Below are 24,306 nucleotides of genomic sequence, written 5' to 3'. Positions count from 1 at the left end.
ACACACATATATATATATTCATTCCTGTTCCAAATTCCTGTGTAGACATTTATATATATGACCTCCCTTTCCTGGCTTCTGGAGAGATTAGTTCTGGAGAGGCTTCCCCTTTCTGGAGGAGGCCTCATGGGTTGAACCCTTGCTTAATTCACTACTAAGTCCTCCAGCTGAGGGTTTAATGAGCCCTGATAGGTTGAGCTGAGCACTGGAAAAATACTTAGTGTGGTAGGAAAGACATCTCCTCTATCCTCTTTTTCATTTCCTCTATTTTCACTCTCTCCACCCTTTTTTGTAAATAAAAGCCACTAAAAGTCATTTTTGACTTGGGCTATATTGATTTTAAAATCGGCAACCATAATATTATCTTAGAATTCTCATATATTTAGTCCAACCATAAAATTTAATTCCTTACACCCATTCTAATTTTTAGGTAATTTTTTTGCTTGGACAGGGTTTTGTAACTCTTATGACAAGTTATTAGTTCTCTTTTTATTCTTTCTTTCTTCTACAACTCTCATTTCTTCTCTAATTTTTTCTCTAGCATTTTAATTTCATTTAAAAAAACATTTTACCTTTTTTTTTTTTTTTTTAAAAAACACTCTTGCTTTATCACTTTCAGGAATTCTAGTTGAGTTTGTACCCAAGTTCACTTTTCTCTGAGGCTTTAGTTGTAGCTTTTTTGGAGTCATTTTATTCTTCTAGGTTTATGCCTTGAGCATCCCTGTCATCATAATAGTTTTTTATTTTGAGATTCTTTTTTTTGTTTGTTTGCTTGCTCATTGTTCTAGCTCTAGCCTCTTTAGACTACTTAGGGCTAAGCTTTGAGAATTGCTGGAGGAAAGGCCTGGGCTAGTCCTTTTGCTATTTTCTTGTGTTATTGAATTATTAAAGGATTGTATTATTACAGGATTTTAGTGGACATCTCAGGTTTGAGATTTACAGCTGCTCCTAAAGTTGTATGATTTTCTGCTAAGTTTGATTGCTGTTTCCCTGGTCTGAGCTCTGCAGATTTCTGTGGATTTGATCAATAATAGAATACTGCTAGACTGAGTATGTCCACTGCCAGCTATTTACAGAGTTCTGTTGTTTCCGTGACAGAACTGTTTGATCTGGGATTCCTGTTCTAGTTATTTTGAAGGTTTCATAATAGGTTAGAGACCAGAACTAATACTCTGCTCGGCTCCTGGGGTCTAATCCACATCCCTACTGCTTGTTTTTCAACTTACACTGAACTTACTGCTTGTTTCCCAACTTACTCTGAACTTACTGCTTGTTTCTGAACTTACTCTGAACAGAGTACACAGCCCAGCCCCCACTACCACTCTGCTTGAAGTGCAACCTTGGTTGCATATCCCTTTCTCTATCTGCCTAAACATCTATGATGCTGACTTAGGGAGTGGTTAACAAAGCTGTCCTATGGCATGTCATTTGGCACCTATTTGCAATGTAGTGTCCTGGCATGGATCTGGAACAGCCTTTTTTTTTTTAAACATTTATTAATATTTTTTTTTTGAAAAGTTAACATGGTTACATAATTCATGCTCTTACTTTCCCCTTCACCCCCCGAGTCCCCCCCCCCCCCCCCATGGCAGATGTGTATTTACACTGGTTTTAACATGTGTCATTGATCAAGACCTATTTCCAAATTGTTGATAGTTGCATTGGTGTGGTAGTTTCGAGTCTATATCCCCAATCATGTTTGCCTCAACCCATGTGTTCAAGAAGTTGTTTTTCTTCTGTTTCCACTCCTGTAGTTCTTCCTCTGAATGTGGGTAACATTCTTTTCCATAAATCCCTCAGAATTGTCCTGGGTCATTGCATTGCTGCTAGTACAGAAGTCCATTATATTCTATTTTACCACAGTGTGTTGGTCTCTCTGTACAATGTTCTCCTGGATCTGCTCCTTTTGCTCTGCATCAATTCCTGGAAGTCTTTCCAGTTCACATGGAATTCCTCCAGTTTATTATTCCTTTGAGCACAATAGTATTCCATCACCAGCATATATTACAATTTGTTTAGCCATTCCCCAATTGAAGGGCATACCCTCATTTTCCAGTTTTTTTGCCACCACAAAAAGCACAGCTATAAATATTTTCATACAAGTCTGTTTATACTATGATCTCTTTGGGGTACAACCCCAACAATGGTATGGCTGGTTAAAAGGGCAGGCATTCTTTTATAGCCCTTTGAGCATAGTTCCAAATTGTCACCCAGAATGGTTGGATCAGTTCACAACTCCACCAAAAATGCATTAATGTCCCAGTTTTGCCACATCCCCTCCAGCATTCATTACTCTCCCCTTCTTTCATTTTAGCCAATCTGCTAGGTGTGAGGTGATACCTCAGAGTTGTTTTGATTTGCATTTCTTTAATTATTAGAGATTTAGAATACTTTCTCATGTGCTTATTGATAGTTTTGATTTCTTTATCTGAAAATTGCCTCTTCATGTCTCTTGCCCATTTATCAATTGGGGAATGGCTTGATTTTTTTATACAATTGCTTTAACTCCTTGTATATTTGAGTAATTAGACCCCTGTCAGAGTTTTTTTGTTATAAAGATTTTTTCCCAATTTGTTGTTTCCCTTCTGATTTTGGCCACATTGTTTTTGTTTGTACAAAAGCTTTTTAGTTTAATGTAATCAAAATCATTTATTTTACATTTTGTAATTTTCTCTAACTCTTGCTTAGTTTTAAAATCTTTCCTTTCCCAGAGATTTGACAAGTAAACTACTCTATATTCACTTAACTTATTTATAGTTTCCCTCTTTACATTCAAGTCATTCATCCATTCTGAATTTATCTTGGTGTAGGGTGTGAGATGTTGATCTAAACCTATTCTCTCCCATATTGTTTTCCAAATTTCCCAGCAGTTTTTGTCAAATAGTGGATTTTTGTCCCAAAAGTTGGGCTCTTTGGGTTTATCATACACTGTCTTGCTTATGTCACTTACCCCAAGTCTATTCCACTGATTGAAACAGCCTTTTGCCTTGTGCACCAGAGTGTTTTGCTCTGTATTCTTGGTTGGACCAACTCCCCAGTGTCCACATACTTCTCTGTTTTCCTATACTGACCTGAGCTTAGGTAGTGACTCACTGTGATTTTTTTTCTTGGATTCAGTCTGGTTTGTTTTCCAAATCAGTTCTGAGAAATTTTTTAGAGTGGGAGAGTTGTCTCGTATTTTTCCCTATTACTTAACCATGTTACTTCACTCTGTGAAGTATTCACTCACATATTCACTCATAATTTCCTCTAAGACACTTTTAATAAGGGAAACACGTGGGATAAATCACAGTCTTGAAAAATTGATTCTGGGCATGATGTTTTAGAAACATAATATGAATAAAAATAAAATAAAAATAAAAAATATTAGAAAGAACTCTGAATTTGGAATTTGGAAAAGACCTGGGATTTAATTCTGGTTGAAACACTTGAAAGGCTAATTCATTATGGACAAGAAAATAATTTTTTGGAGCCTTAGATTTCTCAAGTGTAAAATGGTGATAACACTTGAATTATTTACTTTGCAGTGTTGAAGGAAACTGAACCTTAACTTTTACTATTATAAATATAAATTATTGTCATTTAAAACGTGGCGAGCCAATTGACAAGCTTCATTAGAGATCTGAGTACTTGCTATAATAGTAAGGATTGAAGATATTTTTCCTGTCTTGTTTTCTATTGTTTGATTGACTGGTTGCCCCCTTGAGTTCTTTTGAAAGATGTAAGAAACAAAATTAATATAGAGTGATAAATTAAAAAATATTAGGGTTTCAATGGGTTTATTGAAAGCCATTTAGAAAAATGAAGCCATGTGCCTATTGAGTTATTTTAAAAGGACCCTCCATTATCTGCTCCTCCCATCCTCACTCCTGCTTCACAATCACAGAAAAAGAGAGGAAGTGCCAACCCAGGCACTCACTATTTAACCTTCTGTTTGTGTTATTAGGTAATTGCCTATGTCATTTACATAAGCCAGGAATCATGGGAAATGTAGTTTCAAGGACCCTAAATGTCTCCAGGAAGTTTAGATTAGGGACCTCAAAATTAGTTCTAGGACTCCCAAATTTCCAGTATCACAAAGATAAACTACTGAACACATGCTTGGGGGCCCAGACTACTAGGTAATCATTTGTATAGTCCTATAGTTGGCATGTTGTTTTGTCCTTGGCTCACTCAAGATCATATAGACACACTCTTAAGATAATTTGTCTTCCTAAAAATGAGGCCCTTTCTCCAAGGAATGCTGCTGTGGCATTTTTCTGAATCAGAACATTCTCTTTTTTCTGTTTCAGGATAAATGCTATTTTAGGAACAACTTTGTCTTCCTAAGCAAGTTCTTTTCACCTAGTGCTATTTGCTTTTCATAGAGATACCCCCTCTTATGGCAAAGCCACCCCAACTTTGACTTAACATTAGAATATATTGTTTTCACCTAACTCTTCCAAACTGGAAATTAATCCTTGCTCCTAGGACTTGGTTTTTAGTTGAGAATTTTTATTTTCATTTCTTTTTTTTTCTTATGTAACTTCAAAAAAACCCCAACCTATCTTGAGATATGTGTTTATGCAAATCTATATATGGTGAATTTGAGGAAAAAAAAGAATGTTTGTAATTGTATTCAGTTCCCTTACTTTTTTTTTTAAACCCTTATCTTCCTTTTTAGAGTCAATACTGTAAGGGCTAGGCAATGGGGGTTAAGTGACGTGCCCAGGGTCACATAGCTAGGAAGAGTTTGAGGCCAGATTTGAATCCAGGAATTCCAATTCCCTGTTTGTAGAATGTAGCAACATCTAGACAATAAACTCTTTGAAGGCCAAAACCCTTTCTTTCATTGTTGATTTTGTATTCCTAGTACCTTATACTGTGCCTGGCACATAGTAGGCACTTAATAAATGAATGTTGATTGGCTGACTCCACCTTTAATTCAATTATAAAAATGAAGGTAGTAGTGAATGGGTTTTCTTGAACATAATGGTACCTTTGGCCATTATGCCAGAACTAAGCAGATATTGATGTTGTAGCACGAATTTCATCCCTACTTTTCTCAGAGATTAAATTTATTATTTCTAAAATTGAGACTTTCTTTTTGATTATGCAAAGCATTTGGGGAAAGCATTTTATTTTTTGTTTTCATTTTATGTTTGAAATATTCTCAAACTAAAAATTATTATAAAAGACAGTTAAAAAACAACAATAGAGGGCGCTGTGGTATTTAGCTTTTCATATTTGGTTTTATTCTTGCCAAAAAATTATTGACATTTTTACATATCATGTAGTGTGTGGCTATTCAAACAGCCCAGTGAAAAGATATGAAACTATTTCATTGTTCACTGCTTTCCCAAAATTTTAGGACCTAAAAATTCTGTTGTGTACTAGGAAAGTTAAGATGGCTTATCTCTCTAAAACTCCCCATTTGTAGTCATTTAGTCGAAAAATAAAATTATTTTTTCATAATAGAAATACTTTAACATAAAACAATTCACTGATTTCTAAAGACTGTGTGAGCTTATTCAGATTAAAACCATTTCTGTGTGTGGAAAAAGTTTCTAGGAATAAATACTTGCCATTTCAGAATATTTTCTGCTCACTAAAGTGTTAAAACATCTTGCTTAATTAAAAGTCCTATTTTCTTAAGTTCTTGGCATCACTAGTCTCATTTCAGATATAATTTTGATTGCTTACATTCTGTCAACTATAGGTTGCTAAGACTGACATTATAAATTTGTGTCTTTCAGAAAGTATTCGTATTTCTTCTTATATCCTTAATGAGAAGTGAAAGAAGAAAAAAAATTTACTTTCCCCAAGGAAATTTTGAGAAGATTTCATCTTTACTTTCAGAGTATAATTAAAATTGAATGAAGGGTAGATTTTTGAAAAAAACACCTATCAATGAATAGGAATAAAGCATTTAACAGTCTGTAAGCACACATGTATGCAAGAATAGCCCATTTCTGTGGTTATGCTATAATAAGCTAGCAGAAAAATTTGCAGTCATATAATTTCTAAATATTCATAATACTTTCCAACAATTCATTAGTCCTTCCTGAAAAACCTCTTTAGACCATTACCATTTTCATGAGTGAGAAAAGGTAAAACTTAGCAACATTCTCAAGGTCACATAATAAGACAATGACCTTTTCAGTAGTTCCCAACTCACAGATCTGCTTTCAATATACTAATTCAGTCTTTTAGTGATTAAATATTATTCTGACTAGCCTAATTATATTCTAGAATGTTTTTATATAAAAATAATTTTAATGATTTCATCCATCAAAATATAGAGCTTAAGTTATATACAATTATGTGCCATAATTATACATAAACAAATTATATATATATACACATATATAATTATATAATAAGGAAGTTGCTAACGTAGAAGTGATAAGCCTCTTTGAATTTGTGATAGAGGAGATGATAGCTGTTATTGTCTGACATTTTCTGTATTAAAAAAAGATTGATGCCTTTAAAAACAAACATTATAGTTATTTCTGGAAATAACCCTTCTCCCCAAATTGAACATTTCCTTATAACAAAGGAAAAAATCAAGCAAAAACATTCCAGTGTGGTGGCCTCATCTGACAATGTTTACAACATTCCAAACTTCTTCACTATGAGAAGGGATGTTGTGTTCTTCTATCATTGGACCATTACCTTTCTTTCAGTTACTCAGAGTTTTGTTTACTTCTAATGATTTCTTGTATCTGTTCTGTGGAAATGTGTATACTTTCTTTTGGTTGTAATTATTTTACTTTGCTTTATTTCATATAAGCCTACCCATGTTTTTCAGCATTTTTCATGTTTGTCATTTCTTATGGTAAAATAATATTCTGTTACATTTATAATTCCACATTTTATTCAGGCTACAGAGAAAGAATTGGTGGAAACTTATGGTCATTTCTTTTGGGGAAATTAGGCTAGGAGATTTAGGACTTTTTCATGAATTAAATTCTTTTTTTTTTACTCATAATATTTTATTTTTTTTATTTGATCTCTACCATGATCATTACAGTGGCTATTCTAAAACTTCTTTTAAAATTTCCTATATCATCTTTTGTCTACTTTCAATAGAGGACCTCATTGACTTTATTGAAGAAATAATTTGTTTTTCAGCAATTCCCTCTTCCAGAGGATTCCATTAAACTTTGAAACACCTCAACATTATCTTCCAGTCTCCCTTCTGACGTAAAGTGAAGTGAGGAGAACCAGGAAAAAATGTACACAGTATCAACAATAATAGTTTAATGATCACATGAATTAAATTCTCAAGACATAAAGATAAACAATTCTGATGAGGACGTAAAGGGGGACTTTGTTAAGAGACTGAATGTGATTGTATATGGATAAGTAGGCAGTTGGTTGGAGAACCCACCAAACTAGAAGTGGTCAAAGCTTATGAGAAAAGCTAAGGATGACAAAAAGGTCTGCTAGGAGACTTAGGAAGCTATTGTAAACTAGGCAGTGCAGTGGAGAGAATACTGGATCTGGAATCAAGAAAGAATTGGATTTAAATCCAGAGTTTATTAGCTTTGTGTCCCTAGGCAAGACACTTAACTTCTTTTTGCCTTAGTTCCTTCATCTATAAAATGGGGTTAACAATAGTACTTAAATTCTAGGGTTGTTCTGAGGATAAAATGAGATAATAATTGTAAGGCACTTTGCAAATCAATTAAGTTATATAAAAGAATAGTTTTTCTTAGCTTATGAGGATATAGATTCAGTACAGAACAAGGATAAATGTTGATAATCCTGGTTCTGGTTCTAGTTAGTGTTGATTTCCCTTTGTCTACCTTCCTGCCCACAGAGACAGCATTGACAACAGTGACCGGCTTGGACTGTATGATGTGGGAGAATCACCAGGTCTATGGAGGCAGGTATCTGTCTTGGTGTAGGGGTTTTTTATTGAATCAGTAATACTCTAGGGCTGAAGCCTTCCAATATAAGTGAGATAAAGATGTTCTAGCTGTCTACAGTGTTCCCCTCAGTTTGTTCAATTGTAAAATGGAGATAATAATAGCACCTACTTCAGATTATGAGGATCAAATGAAATAAGTGCTTATTTTAACCTAATACACAGGAGTAGCTTAATAAATGTTCATGAACTGATTGACCACAAGGCAGTGTCTGTGAGTGTTCCCATATCCCTGTGGCTTTTAACCTTATTTGCTCCATAAAGTGTAGATTTCCTCTTGAAAATTCTATCTATAACATAAAAAAGAAAAAAAGAGATCATGATTTATTAAGTATCTACTAGGTACCAGGTTCCATGCTAAGCACTTCGCAAATATTGTCTCATTTGATCTTTATTACAATCCTGTGAAATAGGTGCTATTATAATCTCCATTCTACAGTTAAGGAAACAAACAGAAGTTAAGTGACTTGGTCACATAGCTAATAACTGTCGGAGGTCAGACTTGAACTTTTAGTCTTCCTGCTCTGATCCACCAAGGCCCTGGGTGCAATGCAACCTGGAAATTTGCCCCTTAAATTTCCTAGTTGCTTGTCCTTCCCAGACTTGCTTCCTTTTTTTTTTTTTTTTTTTTTTTTTGGTAATGTCCATAAACCTTACCAGAGACTACAATTAATGAGTTTAAAAAAACCAACTTATATTGCTAAAAAGAAGAGTGTCAAAAGAAGGAATAGGACCACTGCTTGGGAAAGGGACAGGAATGATAAAAGATGACAGAGAGAAGATTCTTATTTTGCTTCTGCTTTCTCTTTCAAGGAGAATGATTTTTGGATTAAAAAAAGAACAGAATCAGAATGGCTATTAGGAAGTTGATATACATGAAAAGTACTAAAATAATGAGAATATTTAGCTCTACTTGAGGAACTTAGGTCACTGACCCAGATGAATTACATCCCTGGTCAGCTGCTGAAAGAAGTGATGGTTGTGACTTCTGGGTTACCGTCAGCCTTGGAAAGACAGTGGAGAATAGGTGTGGTATTATAGGTTTGAAGGACAGATACTCTGATTACAAAAAGAAAGAAAATAAAATCTGCAAATTATAGGCCAGAACGCCTAGTACAGAAATTCCAGCCCATCAAAATTTTTATCTGAGTTCAAATTCAGCCTCAGATACTTACTTGCTGTATGATTCTAGTCATGCATTTAATCTCCAGTATCCTGATCATATAGGAATAATAACAATAGCACCTACCTTACAGGGTTATAATAACTGTATAGTACTTAGCACAGAGTCTGGCTTATGGAAAGTTCTATATTATCGGTCAGCTGTTTTGTCATTTATTATTATTATTTGTCATCTGCTCTTAGACAAACCATTTAGTCTTTCTGAATACTAGGCAACTCTTTTAAAACTAAAAGTGACAATTGCAGATATGCATTGGTAGAGGAAATTTCCTTAGTCCAAGTTCCCAATACCAATGAAATTATAGGTCAGAACTGGTTCCCAGGTAGTCAGAATTAATGTGCCTTCTGTTCTTTTGATTATGCTTTTTTTTGTTTTGTATATTTCACAGAGGTCTTCCCAGATTTCTTTACATTTTTATACTTGTCAATCTTAACTGGCTTCTGAGGAGCCTTAGATCTTATTTATTGGCAATTGCTAGCTTTGCTAATAAATTATGCCCAAAACTCTGTGTCTCAGTTTCTCTTAATCATGGATTTTTATTGTGACAATACATTAACTTACCATTGTTTATTTTATCCTTTATTGTTGAACATTCAGGTAGTTTCCAGTTTTTTACATGATAGCTTTTCTTTGTTTTTGATAACACTTTTGTGATATATTTCCAATATTGAAATTCTTGAGTTCAAGGAAGGAAGGTAGGAAGGTAGGATACACAAATGCCTAGGGTCACATAGAAATGAGTAATGTCTGAGGTTGGATTTGGACTGAAGTTTTCCTGACTTAGGCCATAGCACTCTAAACATTGATTATATCACCAAACTGTCTGTTGTACACTGCTAGATTTTTCTCCAAAGAAATTTTCACAGATTTGCAATTCCACCAACAATGAATGGATTTACCTATTTTTTTTTTTAAATTTAAACCCTTACCTTCTGTCTTGGAGCCAATACTGTGTATTGGCTCCAAGGCAGAAGAGTAATAAGCCGCCTGGCTCTCAATCCACTGATCTACCCAGCTGCCCTGTACCTCTCTAGCATTGAATGACATTTGGGAATTCTTTTTGCCAATTCGATGACTGTAGAGTAGTATCTCAGTTGTTTTAATTTTCTTCTCTTCATTTTTAGTAAGGTTGAACATTTTCCTAGAAATTATTAACAATTCATTTTTCCTCTTTTGAAAATTATCAGTTTGTGTTCTTTCACCATTGGGAGCTGCATTATCCTATAGATTTTTACATAAACAATCTGTAATGTTTATGTTAATATTTTTTCTTAATCTGTTATTGAAAGTTATCTTAGCTAGACTATTCCTTATTTTTGGTAATATTTAATAATGAAGGTATATGTCAAAATTCATTTAATTATACTTAATTTTCATAACTTTGTGTATACTCATTTATATCAAGTACACATTAGACAGAATTTTTGCTACTAGATAGTACTACAAAATAGTCATTAAATAATAGTTACTCAGAATGAATATAGAATTCCCAAATTCACTAATGAATTGTTGCTCTGGGTTTACTTTTATTATATTCTTTTAAAGTTATGATAGAAGACTAAAAGATCAAGAATATAAAAGATATTAATAAAAAAACCATAAAAGAATTCTAGCAATACCAGATTTAAAATTGTATTATAAAGCAGCAATTATCAAAATGTATCTGGTACTGGCTAAGAAATAGAAAGATAGGTCAGAGGAACAGAACAAATGTACAACACATGGAAGTAAAAAATCATAGTAATTTGATATTTGAAAAAACCATAGATCCAGATTTTGGGGATAAGAAATCACTACTTGGTAAAAATTGCTGGGATGACTAGAAACTACTTTGGTGGAAAGTAGGTATAGACTCATATCTTACATCATTCACTAAGATAAGATCAAAATGGTTACATGACCTAGACATAAAAGGAGATATCATAAGTAAATTAGAAGAACAGGGAATATACCTATCAGATTTATGGATAGGAGAGGAATTTATGAGTCAACAAGAGATGGAGTACATTGTGAAATGTAAAATGTGTAATTTTGAAAACATTAAATTAAAAATTTTTTATACAAGTAAATACTGCCAATATTAGAAGGAAAACAAAATTGGGGAAAAAAATTTATAGACAGCCTCTCACAGGTCTTATATATAAAATATATAGTGAATTGAGAACCAGGCTTAGAGACCAGGGGTCCTGGGTTAAAATCTGATCTCAGACACTTCCTAGCTATTTGACCCTGGGCAAGTCACTTAACCCCCCGTTGCCTAGCCCTTGTTGCTCTTCTGCCTTGGAACTAATACATAGTATTGATTCAAAGGTGGAAGGTAAGGGTTTAAAAATAAACAAAAATGAAATAAAATAAAATATATAGTGACCTCTATCAAATTTATAAGAACAAGAGCCATGGCCCAGTTGATAAATGGGCAAAAAATATGAACAGATAATTTTCAGATTAAGATATCCATGCCATATTTGGATAAATAAATGTATAATTAAATGTATAAAATGGATAAATGTATTTGGAAAAATGTGCAAAATCACTAGTAATTAGAGAAATGCAAACCAAAACAACTCTAAGATATCACCTGTTAAAAAGTATGATATAAACTCTTATTGGTTATTAGTATTGATATTACCAATAGTTGTGGTCAGGCTCTTGAGTCTGACTGTTGAAAAAATGACTGCTCAAATAGTCGAAGAAAACTCCTGGTCAGGCCAGTTACGTAAAATCTATTTATTATAACTATTAAAATTTATGTAAAAGGGAAAGTAAGAGGAAAATAAGTATTGATAAGAAGTATCTCTATAACTAATAAATTCTATATTAATTTCCAACCCAATCTTTCCCGCAAGGGAAGCATTCTTGATCACCAAATGGCAATCCTCCTTAATCTATACCATTTAACTAAAATATAAATTGTAACTTACTAAACTTTTTTCCAAAACTTTATGAACTTAATGTTTATAGAGATCTGCCAAACTTCCTTTCCCTTCAGCCAAAGATCAAACTCTGTCAGAGAAACAAGCTGTTCTTTTGATGCTAGTAGAGGAGTTCTGAAGAACTGCTCAGTAACTTTCCTGCTCTCTGATCTGACAACTTTCTAATTTCTTCAAATCAAGATATTTCAAATGTTCCACACACTCTCCAAGGCTGATCAGAGGAAAGCCAGGAACAACCAACCTCCGAGTCTCTGTCCAAGAAGTGGGTGATGGTTTCTCAACCGAGGAGCTCAAGACACACTGCAAAATTCTCTTCCTCTGACTTTGTCAGGTTTTCATGGTAATTCTTAAAGCAGCCCTGGAAAGTCTCAATCACTTTTATAAATCCTACATCTGACTACACTCTATTCTTAATTAAGCTAGTTATACCCATTACATACCTCACACCCATCAAACTGGCTAAAATGACAAAAGGGCAGAGTGACAAATGTTGTAGGGATGTGGAAAAATGGGGACGCTAATGCACTGTTGGTAGAGCTGTGAACTGATCCATCCATTTTGGAGAACAATTTGGAATTATACCCTGAAGGTTATAAAACTGTCTCTGCCCTTAGACCCAGCAATACTATTGCTGGATCTGTTTCCCAAGGAGTTCCGGGAAAGAGGATAAGAATCCATATATTCTAAAATATTTGTAGCATCTCTTTTGTAGATGCAAAAAATTGGAAAGTGAGGGGATGCACATCAGTTGGGGAATGGCTGAACAAATTGTAGTATATAATTATGATGGAATACTGCTGTGCCATAAGAAATGATGAACAGACTGATTTAAAAAAAAACTTGGAAAGAGATACATGAAATAATGAACAGTGAAATGAGTAGAACCAGGAGAACATTATACACAGCCACAGAGCTAATGCTGGAAGAATAACTGTGACTGTTACCCTCAGAAAGTGAACAGAAAGGTGAAACATGAAAGACTTAATTTATATGAACATGTAGGTCACCCTGATGATATCTTTTGAGATATAGGGAGGGAGGAGGGAGGCTAGGACACTTGTATATGATGGTTATTATGTAGATATGAAGAAAAGTGAGTTAAATGTATAGGGGATTTGTGATTTCATTTGTGTACCATTTTTTCTTTGTATTTGGAAATGGCTTGTATTGTTTAGTTTTGTTAACATCTGGAATAATAAAAAAATTAGGAAAAAAAGGCTTTTGTTATTACATAGATATTTGTGCTATTTTTTGTGCTTTCTTCTCCTTTTAATCATTCATAGGGCTTTTTTTGTTCAGATTTACAGTAAATAGCAGGATTAAATATTTTTTGAGGCAATCATGGTGCACTCTTAAATCAAGTGTCTATGATTTCATCAGTGTGAGTATTCCATCTGTTCATACTTATGAAAATCCCTCTGTACTTTTTAGTAGGTGATTTAATAAAATTGATGTTTGAAAAAAATATTACTCATTGACCAGCTCTGATAATGAACCTTTCTGAACTTTCCTAGACTGATACTTGGATAACTAATGTATAGTTTATTGGTTCTTATTTAAAATCTTGCTAGTTTGATAGGACATGCCAGAATTTATCCTCCACTAACATAAGCCTTGATGCAGCAGAAAAGGACTTTTGTGGAGGGAGTGGGATGGTTGTTCAATAAAATTGTCTTGTGTGATAATCATAACTCCATCTTCAATACATTTTAATTTCATTGACATTGGTACCACAATACAATGCAGATCCTAACCTCTCTGTTTCTTAGATAATAATCTTCTAGGGTTGTTGCTGAAAAATTCAACTTGAAGATGATGCTCTACTGCATTATAGGCTGGTCATTAGACAATAGATAAGTGAGTCCATCCCCAGACTGCTAGAATATGTATTCTACTCACATAGCTTTTGTGAAACCTAAGTCATTTTTCCATCAGGATGAGTTCTTACAATAGACCTTTAGAAGAGGATGTATAATACATATGTAATTACATACATATATAACATATTCTTTGATTGAAATTTTATAGGTAATGTAGAGACTGATATATCTAATAACTATGAATATATCACATAAGAGTAAAATGCAATATTCATATAAAATTTTAAGGTACCACTTATATATTCTTCAAAATAGTGGCCTTAAAAGAGTCAAGTATTTTTTATACCATGTTATTTATAGAGATCATAGAAATTATAAAGGTCTCATGTAAAAAAGTATAGGTATATGATATCAAATATACATAATATTAAATATCATACCAAATGTAAGAGACAGGGACTTGACCAGCCAGTGACCTGCTGATTACAGCAGTCTGGGATCCACAAGGAGGCAGTGAGAATGAGAAGGACCAGGAGGACCAGGCTTGTGGATTTGCAAGCAAGGCACTTTATCTGAAGTAGTCAGGATTTTTATAGGGAGAGAGAATCAGACTAGGATTACTATCCAAACTTTCCCATACACATGGTAACTGGCAATATTTATATGGTCACAGGTTAGGGATTGGAGAATGGAGGGTATCCATAGGTTCCATGATACATACATAAGAGTTTGCCTGGGCTACATGATACATACCCAAAAGTTTGCCGGGTATATAGATGCCTTCAGGAGTTTCTAGGGTTATGGGATAGAGGAGGAGAGAAGGGTGGGGGAATGTGGCTTGGGGATCTGCTTGATGGACCTAAGGGTCTTTGGATATTTGCTCGGGGGTCTCATCAACCAAATATACAAAAATATATTTTGTGGTAATAAGGAATATGCCCTAGATAGAGGAGGAGAGAAGGGTGGGGGAATGTGGCTGGGGATCTGCTTGATGGACCTAAGGGTCTTTGGATATTTGCTCAGGGGTCTCATCAACCAAATATACAAAAATATATTTTGTGGTAATAAGGAATGATTTGCAAAGTGAATATTAATTTGGGAAACAAATTGTGGGGTATAATCATAATAGAATATTATTGTTCAGTAATAAATTATGAACAGAAAGGATTCAGAAAAATATAGTAACAGTTATGTGAGCTGATATACATTGAAATAAGCAGGGCATTAAATATAATGCATATAACAGGATACATGAGAAAATTACTAAAACAAAGTTGAACTCTTGAGTAACTGAGAAATTAAATATGTACGAGTGAACATATCTCCTTGTTTTTGGCAGAGATCTATGAAGGTTAACTTGTTGGTTATGATTGTTAGGAAGATTGGTTTTGATGAACTGTTTTCTTTTGTTACAAGTTCCAGATGGCGATTGGGTAACTGTGATGTATAGTCAGAAATGATTGATACAGAAACAAAAAAAAACATCAATAAAATGTTATTTTTCAACGAAAAAGTAAAAAAGAAGACCTACATTTTTTTCAAAATGAAAATTCCAATTTACCATATGAAATCTTTACCAAGGAATATAACTCAGTATTCCCTGAATTAAACAATAGCCCTGGATACTTACCAATTGGGATTCTATAAATATTTGGTTTTGTTAAAATAACATTACACTTTCTTAATTTTTGATAGACTTTCTTTTTTTCTTCATAATTCTGCAGCCGTCCCCAGAAGGTCTGTTTATGTCCATTTCTGCCAGTACATCGTCTAAATATTTCTACAAACCTCTATATAATTCAGCATCCAGCAGAGGTAAGTAAGGTTGTGGGAAGTAATGGAAATCAAATAATTATATTTTTAAAAAGGCAGGGAAAACAGTATTGTACAGGTGGATATTAATTTATTAACACTTTTGACACTAAGTTGATAATGTTTTCTCTTTGGGAAAAAATATTTTTCTTTTTATAGTGTTTGGTTTTTTTCTCATTTGCTAGCATTTTAAAGATGATGTGTAGTGTAGTAACAGTGCTCTTGGGTTAAGAACCATTTGAGGACCTAAAGTTGTGGTCATAGGAACTTTAGTTGTTTTTTTAATACATGTCATTGGTGAGAATTTTGAGCTTTTTATAAATGAAGAGAAGTATTGTTTTGATAGTTTAGAAACTTAATCTGTATCTGAATCTAAAACTGACTTTATTCTACCTGTTCTAATAAGTATGCTTTTCCTCTTTATAATAAAAAAACAGTTTTTTAATTAGGTTTTTTTAAATGAATGTTAAGTTTCTTCTTTCTTCAAATCTTCCACATCATTCCTCTCCAGTTATTCACCTGGAGATATTTTACTAAGAAAATTGAGACCATTCAACATGTTCTCTCTTTCCTCTTTTTCTTCAGCTCAAAACTGCTGAACATCATTTTCTACTCTCTCTTCCTTTCCTTTACCATGTGACTATGAGGTAGTCCTTTTCCTTGAGGCAAATGCAAAGGTGTTGACCTAGGCTAGGGGGTCTTATCCCCTACTGTCCTATTCTGCAGATTTCTCCCTCAGTGATTTCCACTCTTTCTTTAGTAATTCCTTCACTAATGACTTCAGATATGCCCAATTCTCTTTAAACCTTACAAACACTTTTATTATTGTCCTCTAAAGCTATTACTTTATATTTCTCCCTTACACAACCAAACTTTAATAAAAAGCTATCTACATTAGGTGCTTCTACTTTCCTTTTCACTCATTCCTCAGCCCTTTATAATCTGGTTTCCAGGGTCATTGAGCAATACAAAGCAACCTCAGCTTTCCTGGTAGCAGGGACGTGCCAGTATGCTCAGTCAAATTGGTTTTCCTTTCTCTTACTCAGTAAAATCCTCTGATCTGTTACCTCATGGTCCCAACTTCTCTTTCTATCTTTATTATATACATTACTCTCTTTCCTATACTTTGTGGTCTAGTCTGAAAGCACTCTCTCTTATCCTCATGCCTTTGTGTTGGTCAAGCCTCTACTTGCAGTATGCATCATTCTCGTATCATAGATTCTGTTCTTTCAAGATGCAGCTCAAATGCCACGTTCTGCATAAAGCCTTCCTTGGTTCACCCAATTGCTAATGTACTCTTTTAGTTACCATTTATTTATTCTCTTTATGTTTATTTGATACAATTATACATGTATTTGTTTTCCCCCTGTATAGAATGTAAATTCCATAAGAAAAGAGATATTTGTTTCATTCTTTTTTTTGGTTACCTCAGAGATTAAGCACCATCCCTGGCACTTTTTTTTTTTTTTTTTTTTTTTTTTATCCTGGGACTCCATTCTAGGAGCATAGGACCACAACCAGTAGGCAATGGGTCGCTCAGGGTCACCCAGCTGGGAAGTGTCCGAGGCCGGACTTGAACCTAGGACCTCCAGTCTCTAGGCCTGGCTCTCAATCCACTGAGCCACCCAGCTGCCCCATGCCTGGCACATAGTAGGCATATATTAAGTGCTTTTGATTGATTTTTTAATATGACAGCTTTTTAGGAAAAAATTATAAATATGTTATAAGAATTTAGAAAAGTATACTTATCCATTTAAAATTGATTTGGCCTTTTAATTAAAGGAAAACAAAGTATTACGGACAGTACCTCTGCTTGCTGCATGCCTTCCTCAGGACAAGGTTAAGGTCAAGATTGGTCGACGCTTCAATGAGGAAAGGTAAATCCATTTTAAATTCAACTTCTATTGTTATATTTTTAGATATTTAAAATTTTGGCCTGAATTTGTCCACCAACTACTTCTCAAGGCAAGTGATCTAGTATCTTATAAAGATATATGATAGCATGTTTTAATTATATAATGAGATTTTTGTATTGGGCTTAAAGATAGGCAAAACAAGGTATACAAGTTGATATTTTTAGCTAGCCAAAAATTTTAGTAGCAGCAGTTCCCCAAATTAGTACTTTATACAAATAATATAACTTCGTTCTCCATAACTATGTATTGACTCAGTTAATATATAGATGTTGGATTATACTTAAAAAGAACCAATAGATGTCTTTTAACTCAACTGCCATTCTACCAGCCTTCCCAGAGCATAAATCTAAAATCTTGATCCTACTTTTCTAACTTTAATCCCTTTCTTATATTGTGAGTCTACCTGTAGCACAGGATTACAGAGAGCATTTTTTTGTGACCTCCACTGGTATTGTTTCGATCACTGTGTTGCTTTATCAGGCAGCCCATCCAAAATACTGGGGTCTAGAATCTGTGTAAAATAGAAATATATTCTCTACTAGAATGTTATCCCCTTAAATCATGAATGGTATTTTGTTTTGTCTTCGTATTCCTGACTTGAATATAGTAAATATTTAACACATATTTATTGAGTTATATCAGAAATAATGTTGATACACATGTGTATGGGAGAGATATTATATTAGATAAAATGATGGACTACCAGTCAGGACTCAGGTTCACATAGGCAAATCACTTAATCTCTTTTATCTCTCCACAACTTTTTGTGATTATACATAATATATCAGTTCTGACCTGAATTGAAGGCATGCATTCCTAACCCGCAATTAGCATGCCAATGAACTGTGAATAATTAATTTATTGATTAAGCCAGCATACAGCCTATAGATTGATAGTAACCAAAAGACTTCGGAGGTTACTTAGGCAGGTCTATAAATATAGTTTTGAGAGCCATTTATTCAGACTCTCTTTTAAACATTCCAAGATATTTCTAATTAGTAAATAGCTAATTAGAAAGTGGTCTATCAAACTCTAAACCACTCCCCAATGGCCATCAGTGATGGGGGTCATGTTGGTAGGAAGAGAATCCTTGTCTCCCTTACTCATTAACCAGTTTTTGTTAAAAGAAAAACATTTCTTGGAATTCCCAAGAAAAAAGGAGATACAAAATTTAACAGACTGATTAGAGCCCTTGATCCAAGGACCCTGATACTGGAAATAACCCAGTATATTACAAAAAATCCCACATCAACATAATCTTCTGTTGCTTCATCTTGTTGAGGAGGTGTTCCTACATTCTTGAAGGCAATTTGGTGAAGAGTAAGCAGGCTCTAACAAGCTAGAAAGGCTTTGAGTCTAATCCCAGGGATAATCCGAATATGTTACACAAAAATGAAGTGGTTTATCAGCAAGTGTTGGCCACTATGTGAGGAATTATGTGGCCATAGCAACCTATGAAAAAAGAAAAATGCAAAATGATTCTCATTACTTTGTGAGCCCCTTCTGCTTCCACAGGGCTGGTGGTGTGTATTTATAGACTGGGGACAGAATATACTAAGAATCATTGTAGACTATCTATAAATATACATGATATATACCCAATGTGAGATCTTTGCATATTTATTAGAAGAACTGAATGACATCCATATTAATGAGGTAAAAGGATTTCAGTATCTATGTGAAACAGGTTAAACAAAGAAAGTAGCATTGTATGTTAAGAAGACATACTTATGTGAGAAAATTTAGGAACTAGAGGGGAGGAACTTGTTGCATAGGATTTTAGTAATGTTTTTTAGAGGCCAAAATAGAAGCAACATTATCACTAGTATATACTATAGACCGCCTGAATAGAAACAAAAAATAGATGAGGAGTGTGGCAAATAGATTTCAAACCTAGCTCAGAAGCACAACATTTCAGTAATGGGAGATTTATATTATCCAGATATCTTCCAGAACTTTCTATGATCTAAAAGCAGAGCAACTACTAATTTCTTTTTTAATGCTTTGTTGATTTTTTTGTTTGTTTTAGAATCTCTATCCTTGTCTCTTCCCTGGCTCAAGGAGCCATCCATTAGAACAAAGACTTCTTTAAAAAAGGGAAAAAAATAAAGAGGAAGAAGAGGAAAAAAAATGAGTAAAACAAATCAATGCATCAATAAGATTTGTGATTATATGTAATATTCCATACTTGTGGATTGCAACCTCTTCAAAGCATGAGAGAGAAAATGTCTTTTAATATCTATTCTTTGGGGTAATTGTAATTCAGTTCCATTTGTTTTGTGGTTGCAGTTTTTACATTCTTTTCCTGGCTCTGTTTAACTTGCTTTTTATCAGTTTGTGTAAGTTTTTTTTTTACCATTTTTCTTTGTAATCTTCTTTGTTATTTCTTACAGCAGAGTAAGTCTTTTCCCAGTTGATGTGTATCTACTTTGTTTCCAGTTCTTTGCTACTATAAAAAACACTGCTATAAATATCTGTTGGCACTTATGGAACATTTCTTTTTATCAAAACCTTTATTTTTGAAATTTGATGCAAGATTTTTTCCCCCCAATTCATTTGCTTCTTTATTTATGTGTTAATTTTGTTTGTGCAGTAGCTTTTCAATTTTATATAATCTAAATTGTGTATTTTATTTTTTGCAATTCTCTCTATTCCTTGCTTGGTTAGAAATGTATCCCCTACCTGTTGATTTGCTTTTTCCCCCCATTTTTAATATATCAGGATAGTTAATATATTTGGGTCTCATATTCAGTTTATTGTGGACTATGATGTAAGTCTTTGATCTAAACCAAATTCTTCCCAAACTGCTATTCAGTTTTTTCAGTAGCTTTTTAAAAAATAATTTAAAAAGTTCTTTCCTAATTTCTATGATTTTTAATTGTCCTCTTTCTAGACCATTCCATTTATCTTATCTTCTTAATCACAACCAAATGGTTTTTATCTCCATTACTTTATAGATATAGGGTAAAGCATTTCTACCTTTTATAATTGTTTCTCATAATATGCTATATTTTTTGTTACCCCAAATGAATTTTTTTTTAAACCCTTGTACTTCGGTGTATTGTCTCATAGGTGGAAGATTGATAAGGGTGGGCAATGGGGGTCAAGTGACTTGTCCAGGGTCACACAGCTGGGAAGTGGCTGAGGCCGGGTTTGAACCTAGGACCTCCTGTCTCTAGGCCCGACTCTCACTCCACTGAGCTACCCAGCTGCCCCTACCCCAAATGAATTTTGTTATTATTTTATAGTGTTCTGTAAAGTGTCCTTTGATAGTTTGATTGGTATAACATTTTTTTTTTTTTTATCCTGGGATTCCATTCTAGGAGCATAGGGCCACAACCAGTAGGCAATGGGTCACACAGTCACTCAGGGTCACCCAGCTGGGAAGTGTCTGAGCCCAGGTTTGAACCTAGGACCTTTTCGTCTCTAGGCCTGGCTCTCAATCCACTGAGCTAGCCCAGCTGCCCCTACTTTAGGTGGCAGTTTCTTTAGCAGACGTAGTTTTTACAGGGTGGGGTTGCTAGCCCCACGCCCAACCCTCCTCCTTTTTCATCCGGACTAGGGACCGTCCTTGGCCCAGGAGTGGTAAGGGTGGGCAATAGGGGTCAAGTGACTTGCCCAAGGTCACACAGCTGGAAGTGTCCGAGGCCGGACTTGAACCTAGGACCTCCAGTCTCTAGGCCTGGCTCTCAATCCACTGAGCCACCCAGCTGCCCCCAATATTATATCCTGGGACTCCATTCTAGGAGCATAGGGCCACAACCAGTAGGCAATGGGTCGCTCAGGGTCACCCAGCTGGGAAGTGTCTGAGCCCGGATTTGAACCTAGGACCTTTCATCTCTAGGCCTGGCTCTCAATCCACTGAGCTAGCCCAGCTGCCCCTTGGTATAACATAAACATGGTAAATTAACTTATGCATTATTGAAATTTTATTATACTGAATATTCCTCGAGTTATTAAAGTTCTTTATTTCTTTAAGAAGAACTTTGTACTTGAAACTATTCAAATACTGGGTGTATTTTTGTAGATTCAGAAATACTTTATGTACTTTTTAGTTATTATTTGACTAGAACATGCCATTCTATTATTTTCTCATAGATATTATATAGAAAAACTATTGAGTTTTGTGTATTTATTTTGTGCCCTCCAAGTTTTCTGAAGTTAGTTTTCTTAGTTTAATTTGCTGATATTCTCTTATGATTATCATCACTTATCTTTATTTACCTATCATAACCTGAGGTAGCTAATTGGCATAATGGGAAGAGGAGTAGGCCTGGAGTCAGGAAGACTTCAGTTCAGATATGACCTCACACATTTACTAGCAATGTGACCTTAGGCAAATTGCTTAACCTCTGATTCAGTTTCCTCAACTGTAATATGGGGGTAATAATAGCACTAGTATCACAGTCATTGTGAGGATCAAATGAGATATTAGTATCTGTAAAACATTTAAAACACAATGCTTAGCAAATGATAGGCATTATATAAATGCATTTTGCTTCTTCTCTGGCTCTCCTCATCTTTATACCTTTGCATTTATACCTTCTCTTCTCTTGCTATTGCTAGCATTTTTAAATGTTTAAAAAATAATAGTGCAGAGAGTAAGTATCTTTGCTTTTGCTCCTGTGTTCAATGGGAAAGCTTGCATGGACCACTAAGTAGGATAGAAAGGAAGACAAAAAGAAGTCTTTGCTCAAAGACTTATCTTCTCATTGCATGCTTCCTTTTGGTAGATATTTTTTATGATATAAAAAAAGTTTCTTTTATGACTTTGTGCTCTGTAATCCAGGTATAAATGCAATTTAGTTATAATGAATGCTTTTTGAATAAATTCCCATAATCTGTTTAATATTTTTGTTAAAAATTTTTGAATTGATATTAATAATATTGGTCTATAATTCTTTATTGCTTTAGTATTCTTCAGTTTAGATATGAATTAGGTTTTTCCCCGTTAAAGGAGTATGGTAGCATCCTTCCTCAATTTTTGAGGATGATTTGTATAGTGTTGGTATTAGTTACTCTTTAAAAAACTGATAGAATTCTCTTGTAAATTCATCTGGACCAGGAGGTTCACCTCCCTCCCCACTTTGGTGTCTCTATTTAAAATTTTTTTAAATTTATTTATCCATTTGGTACATTAAAATGCCTATTTAACTTCCTCTTTTCTCCCTTCATTAGAAAAGGTGGAATCATATGGCAAAAAGATATATATGTAAAACTATGTCTTATTTCTATTTATCAGTTCTTTATCTAGAGGTGGACATACAGAAGTCATTCTTCAAACAATATTTCTGTTGCTATATATAATGTTCTTTTGGTTCTGCTCATTTTTCTCTTCATAATTTCATATAGATCTTTCCATATTTCTCCAAAATTGACCTGCTGGTCATTTTTAAAATTTAAAATTTAAAAAATTTTTATTTTGAATATTTTCCCCTAGTTACATATTTCATGTTCTTTCCCTCTCCCCCAAACCCCACTAACCACCCTTAGCCAACGCACAATTCCACTGGGTTTTACATGTATCAAGACCTACTTCCATATTATTGATAGTTGGACTAGAGTTATCATATAGTGTCTACATCCCCAATAATATCCCCAACAGCCCATGTGTTCAAGCAGTTGTTTTTCTTCTGTGTTTCTCCTCCTACAGTTCTTCCTCTGAATGTGGCTAGTTTTCTTTCTCTAAAGTCCCTCAGCCTTGCTCTGGATCCTTACATTGCTGCTAGTAGAGAAGTCTGTTATGTTTGATTGTACCACAGTGTATCAGTCTCCGTGTACAATGTTCTCCTGGATCTGCTCCTTTCATTCTACATCAATTTCTGGGAGGTCATTCCAGTTCACCTGGAAGTCCTCCAGTTCTTTATTCCTTTGAGCACAATAGTATTCCATCACCAACAGATACAACAGCCATTCCCCAATCGAAGGACATTTTCTCATTTTCCAATTTTTTGCTATCACAAAGAGCATGGCTATAAGTATTTTTGTACAAGTCTTTTTCCTTATTATCTCTTTGGGGTATAATCCAAGCAGTGCTATGGCTGGATCAAAAGGCAGATAGTCTTTTAAAGCCCTTTGAGAATGGTTCCAAATTGCCATCCAGGATGGCTGGATCAGTTCACAACTCCACCCTGCTGGTCATTTTTTACAGCACAATAATATTCTATTGCAATCATATGTCACAACTTATTTAGTCATTCCCCTGTTGATGAGCATTCCTTCAATTTCTAGTTCTTTGCCACTTGATCACTTTAGGAAACAAACTAGTGGTGTTGCTGAGTCAAAAGGTGTATACAGTTTTGTAATTCTTTGGGCATAATTCCAGATTGCTGGTTAGAGCAGTTCACAATTCCACCAATAGTGTGGTAGTATCTCCATTTTTCCACATCCCCTCCAACATTTGTCATTTTGCCCTTTTATCATTTTAGTCAAACTGATAGGTATTTCCTTTTGTGTAGAGACTCTTATTATGGAGTTTATGAACATGTTTTTAAAAAATATTTTGACAACTATTTCAATATAAAACTTTCCTTTGTAGTCCTATTTATTTTAATTTAGCATTTAATGACATTATCCTAAAAATGGGGCAGTAGGTTTCATCATATTGCCAAAGGAATCTGTAATAGGAAAGAGATTAGAAACTCTATTTTATGCCAAGTTATGTTTCCTTTTCAGAAGCTGTATTATTTAATTGTTATCATTGTCTTTCATACAATTATGAATTGTTTTT

General features: G+C 34.3%; 1 protein-coding gene across 1 annotated transcript in view; it reads left to right on the top strand.

Annotated features, from left to right (window-relative positions):
• DTWD2 (DTW domain containing 2) overlaps positions 1-24,306 on the top strand; it is a 104,191-nt gene that overhangs the window by 15,916 nt on the left and 63,969 nt on the right. The window contains exons 2-3 of the mRNA XM_044657586.1: positions 15,573-15,663; positions 17,443-17,537. Of these exons, the coding sequence (XP_044513521.1) occupies positions 15,573-15,663; positions 17,443-17,537 (186 nt within the window). The remainder of the gene's footprint in view (positions 1-15,572; positions 15,664-17,442; positions 17,538-24,306) is intronic.

Source organism: Gracilinanus agilis, chromosome 1 (assembly GCF_016433145.1).
Source record: "Gracilinanus agilis isolate LMUSP501 chromosome 1, AgileGrace, whole genome shotgun sequence".
In the NCBI taxonomy this organism is placed as follows: domain Eukaryota; kingdom Metazoa; phylum Chordata; class Mammalia; order Didelphimorphia; family Didelphidae; genus Gracilinanus; species Gracilinanus agilis.
The sequence above is the reverse complement of the archived record's forward strand: the minus strand, read 5'-3'. Positions and strand labels throughout refer to the sequence as shown.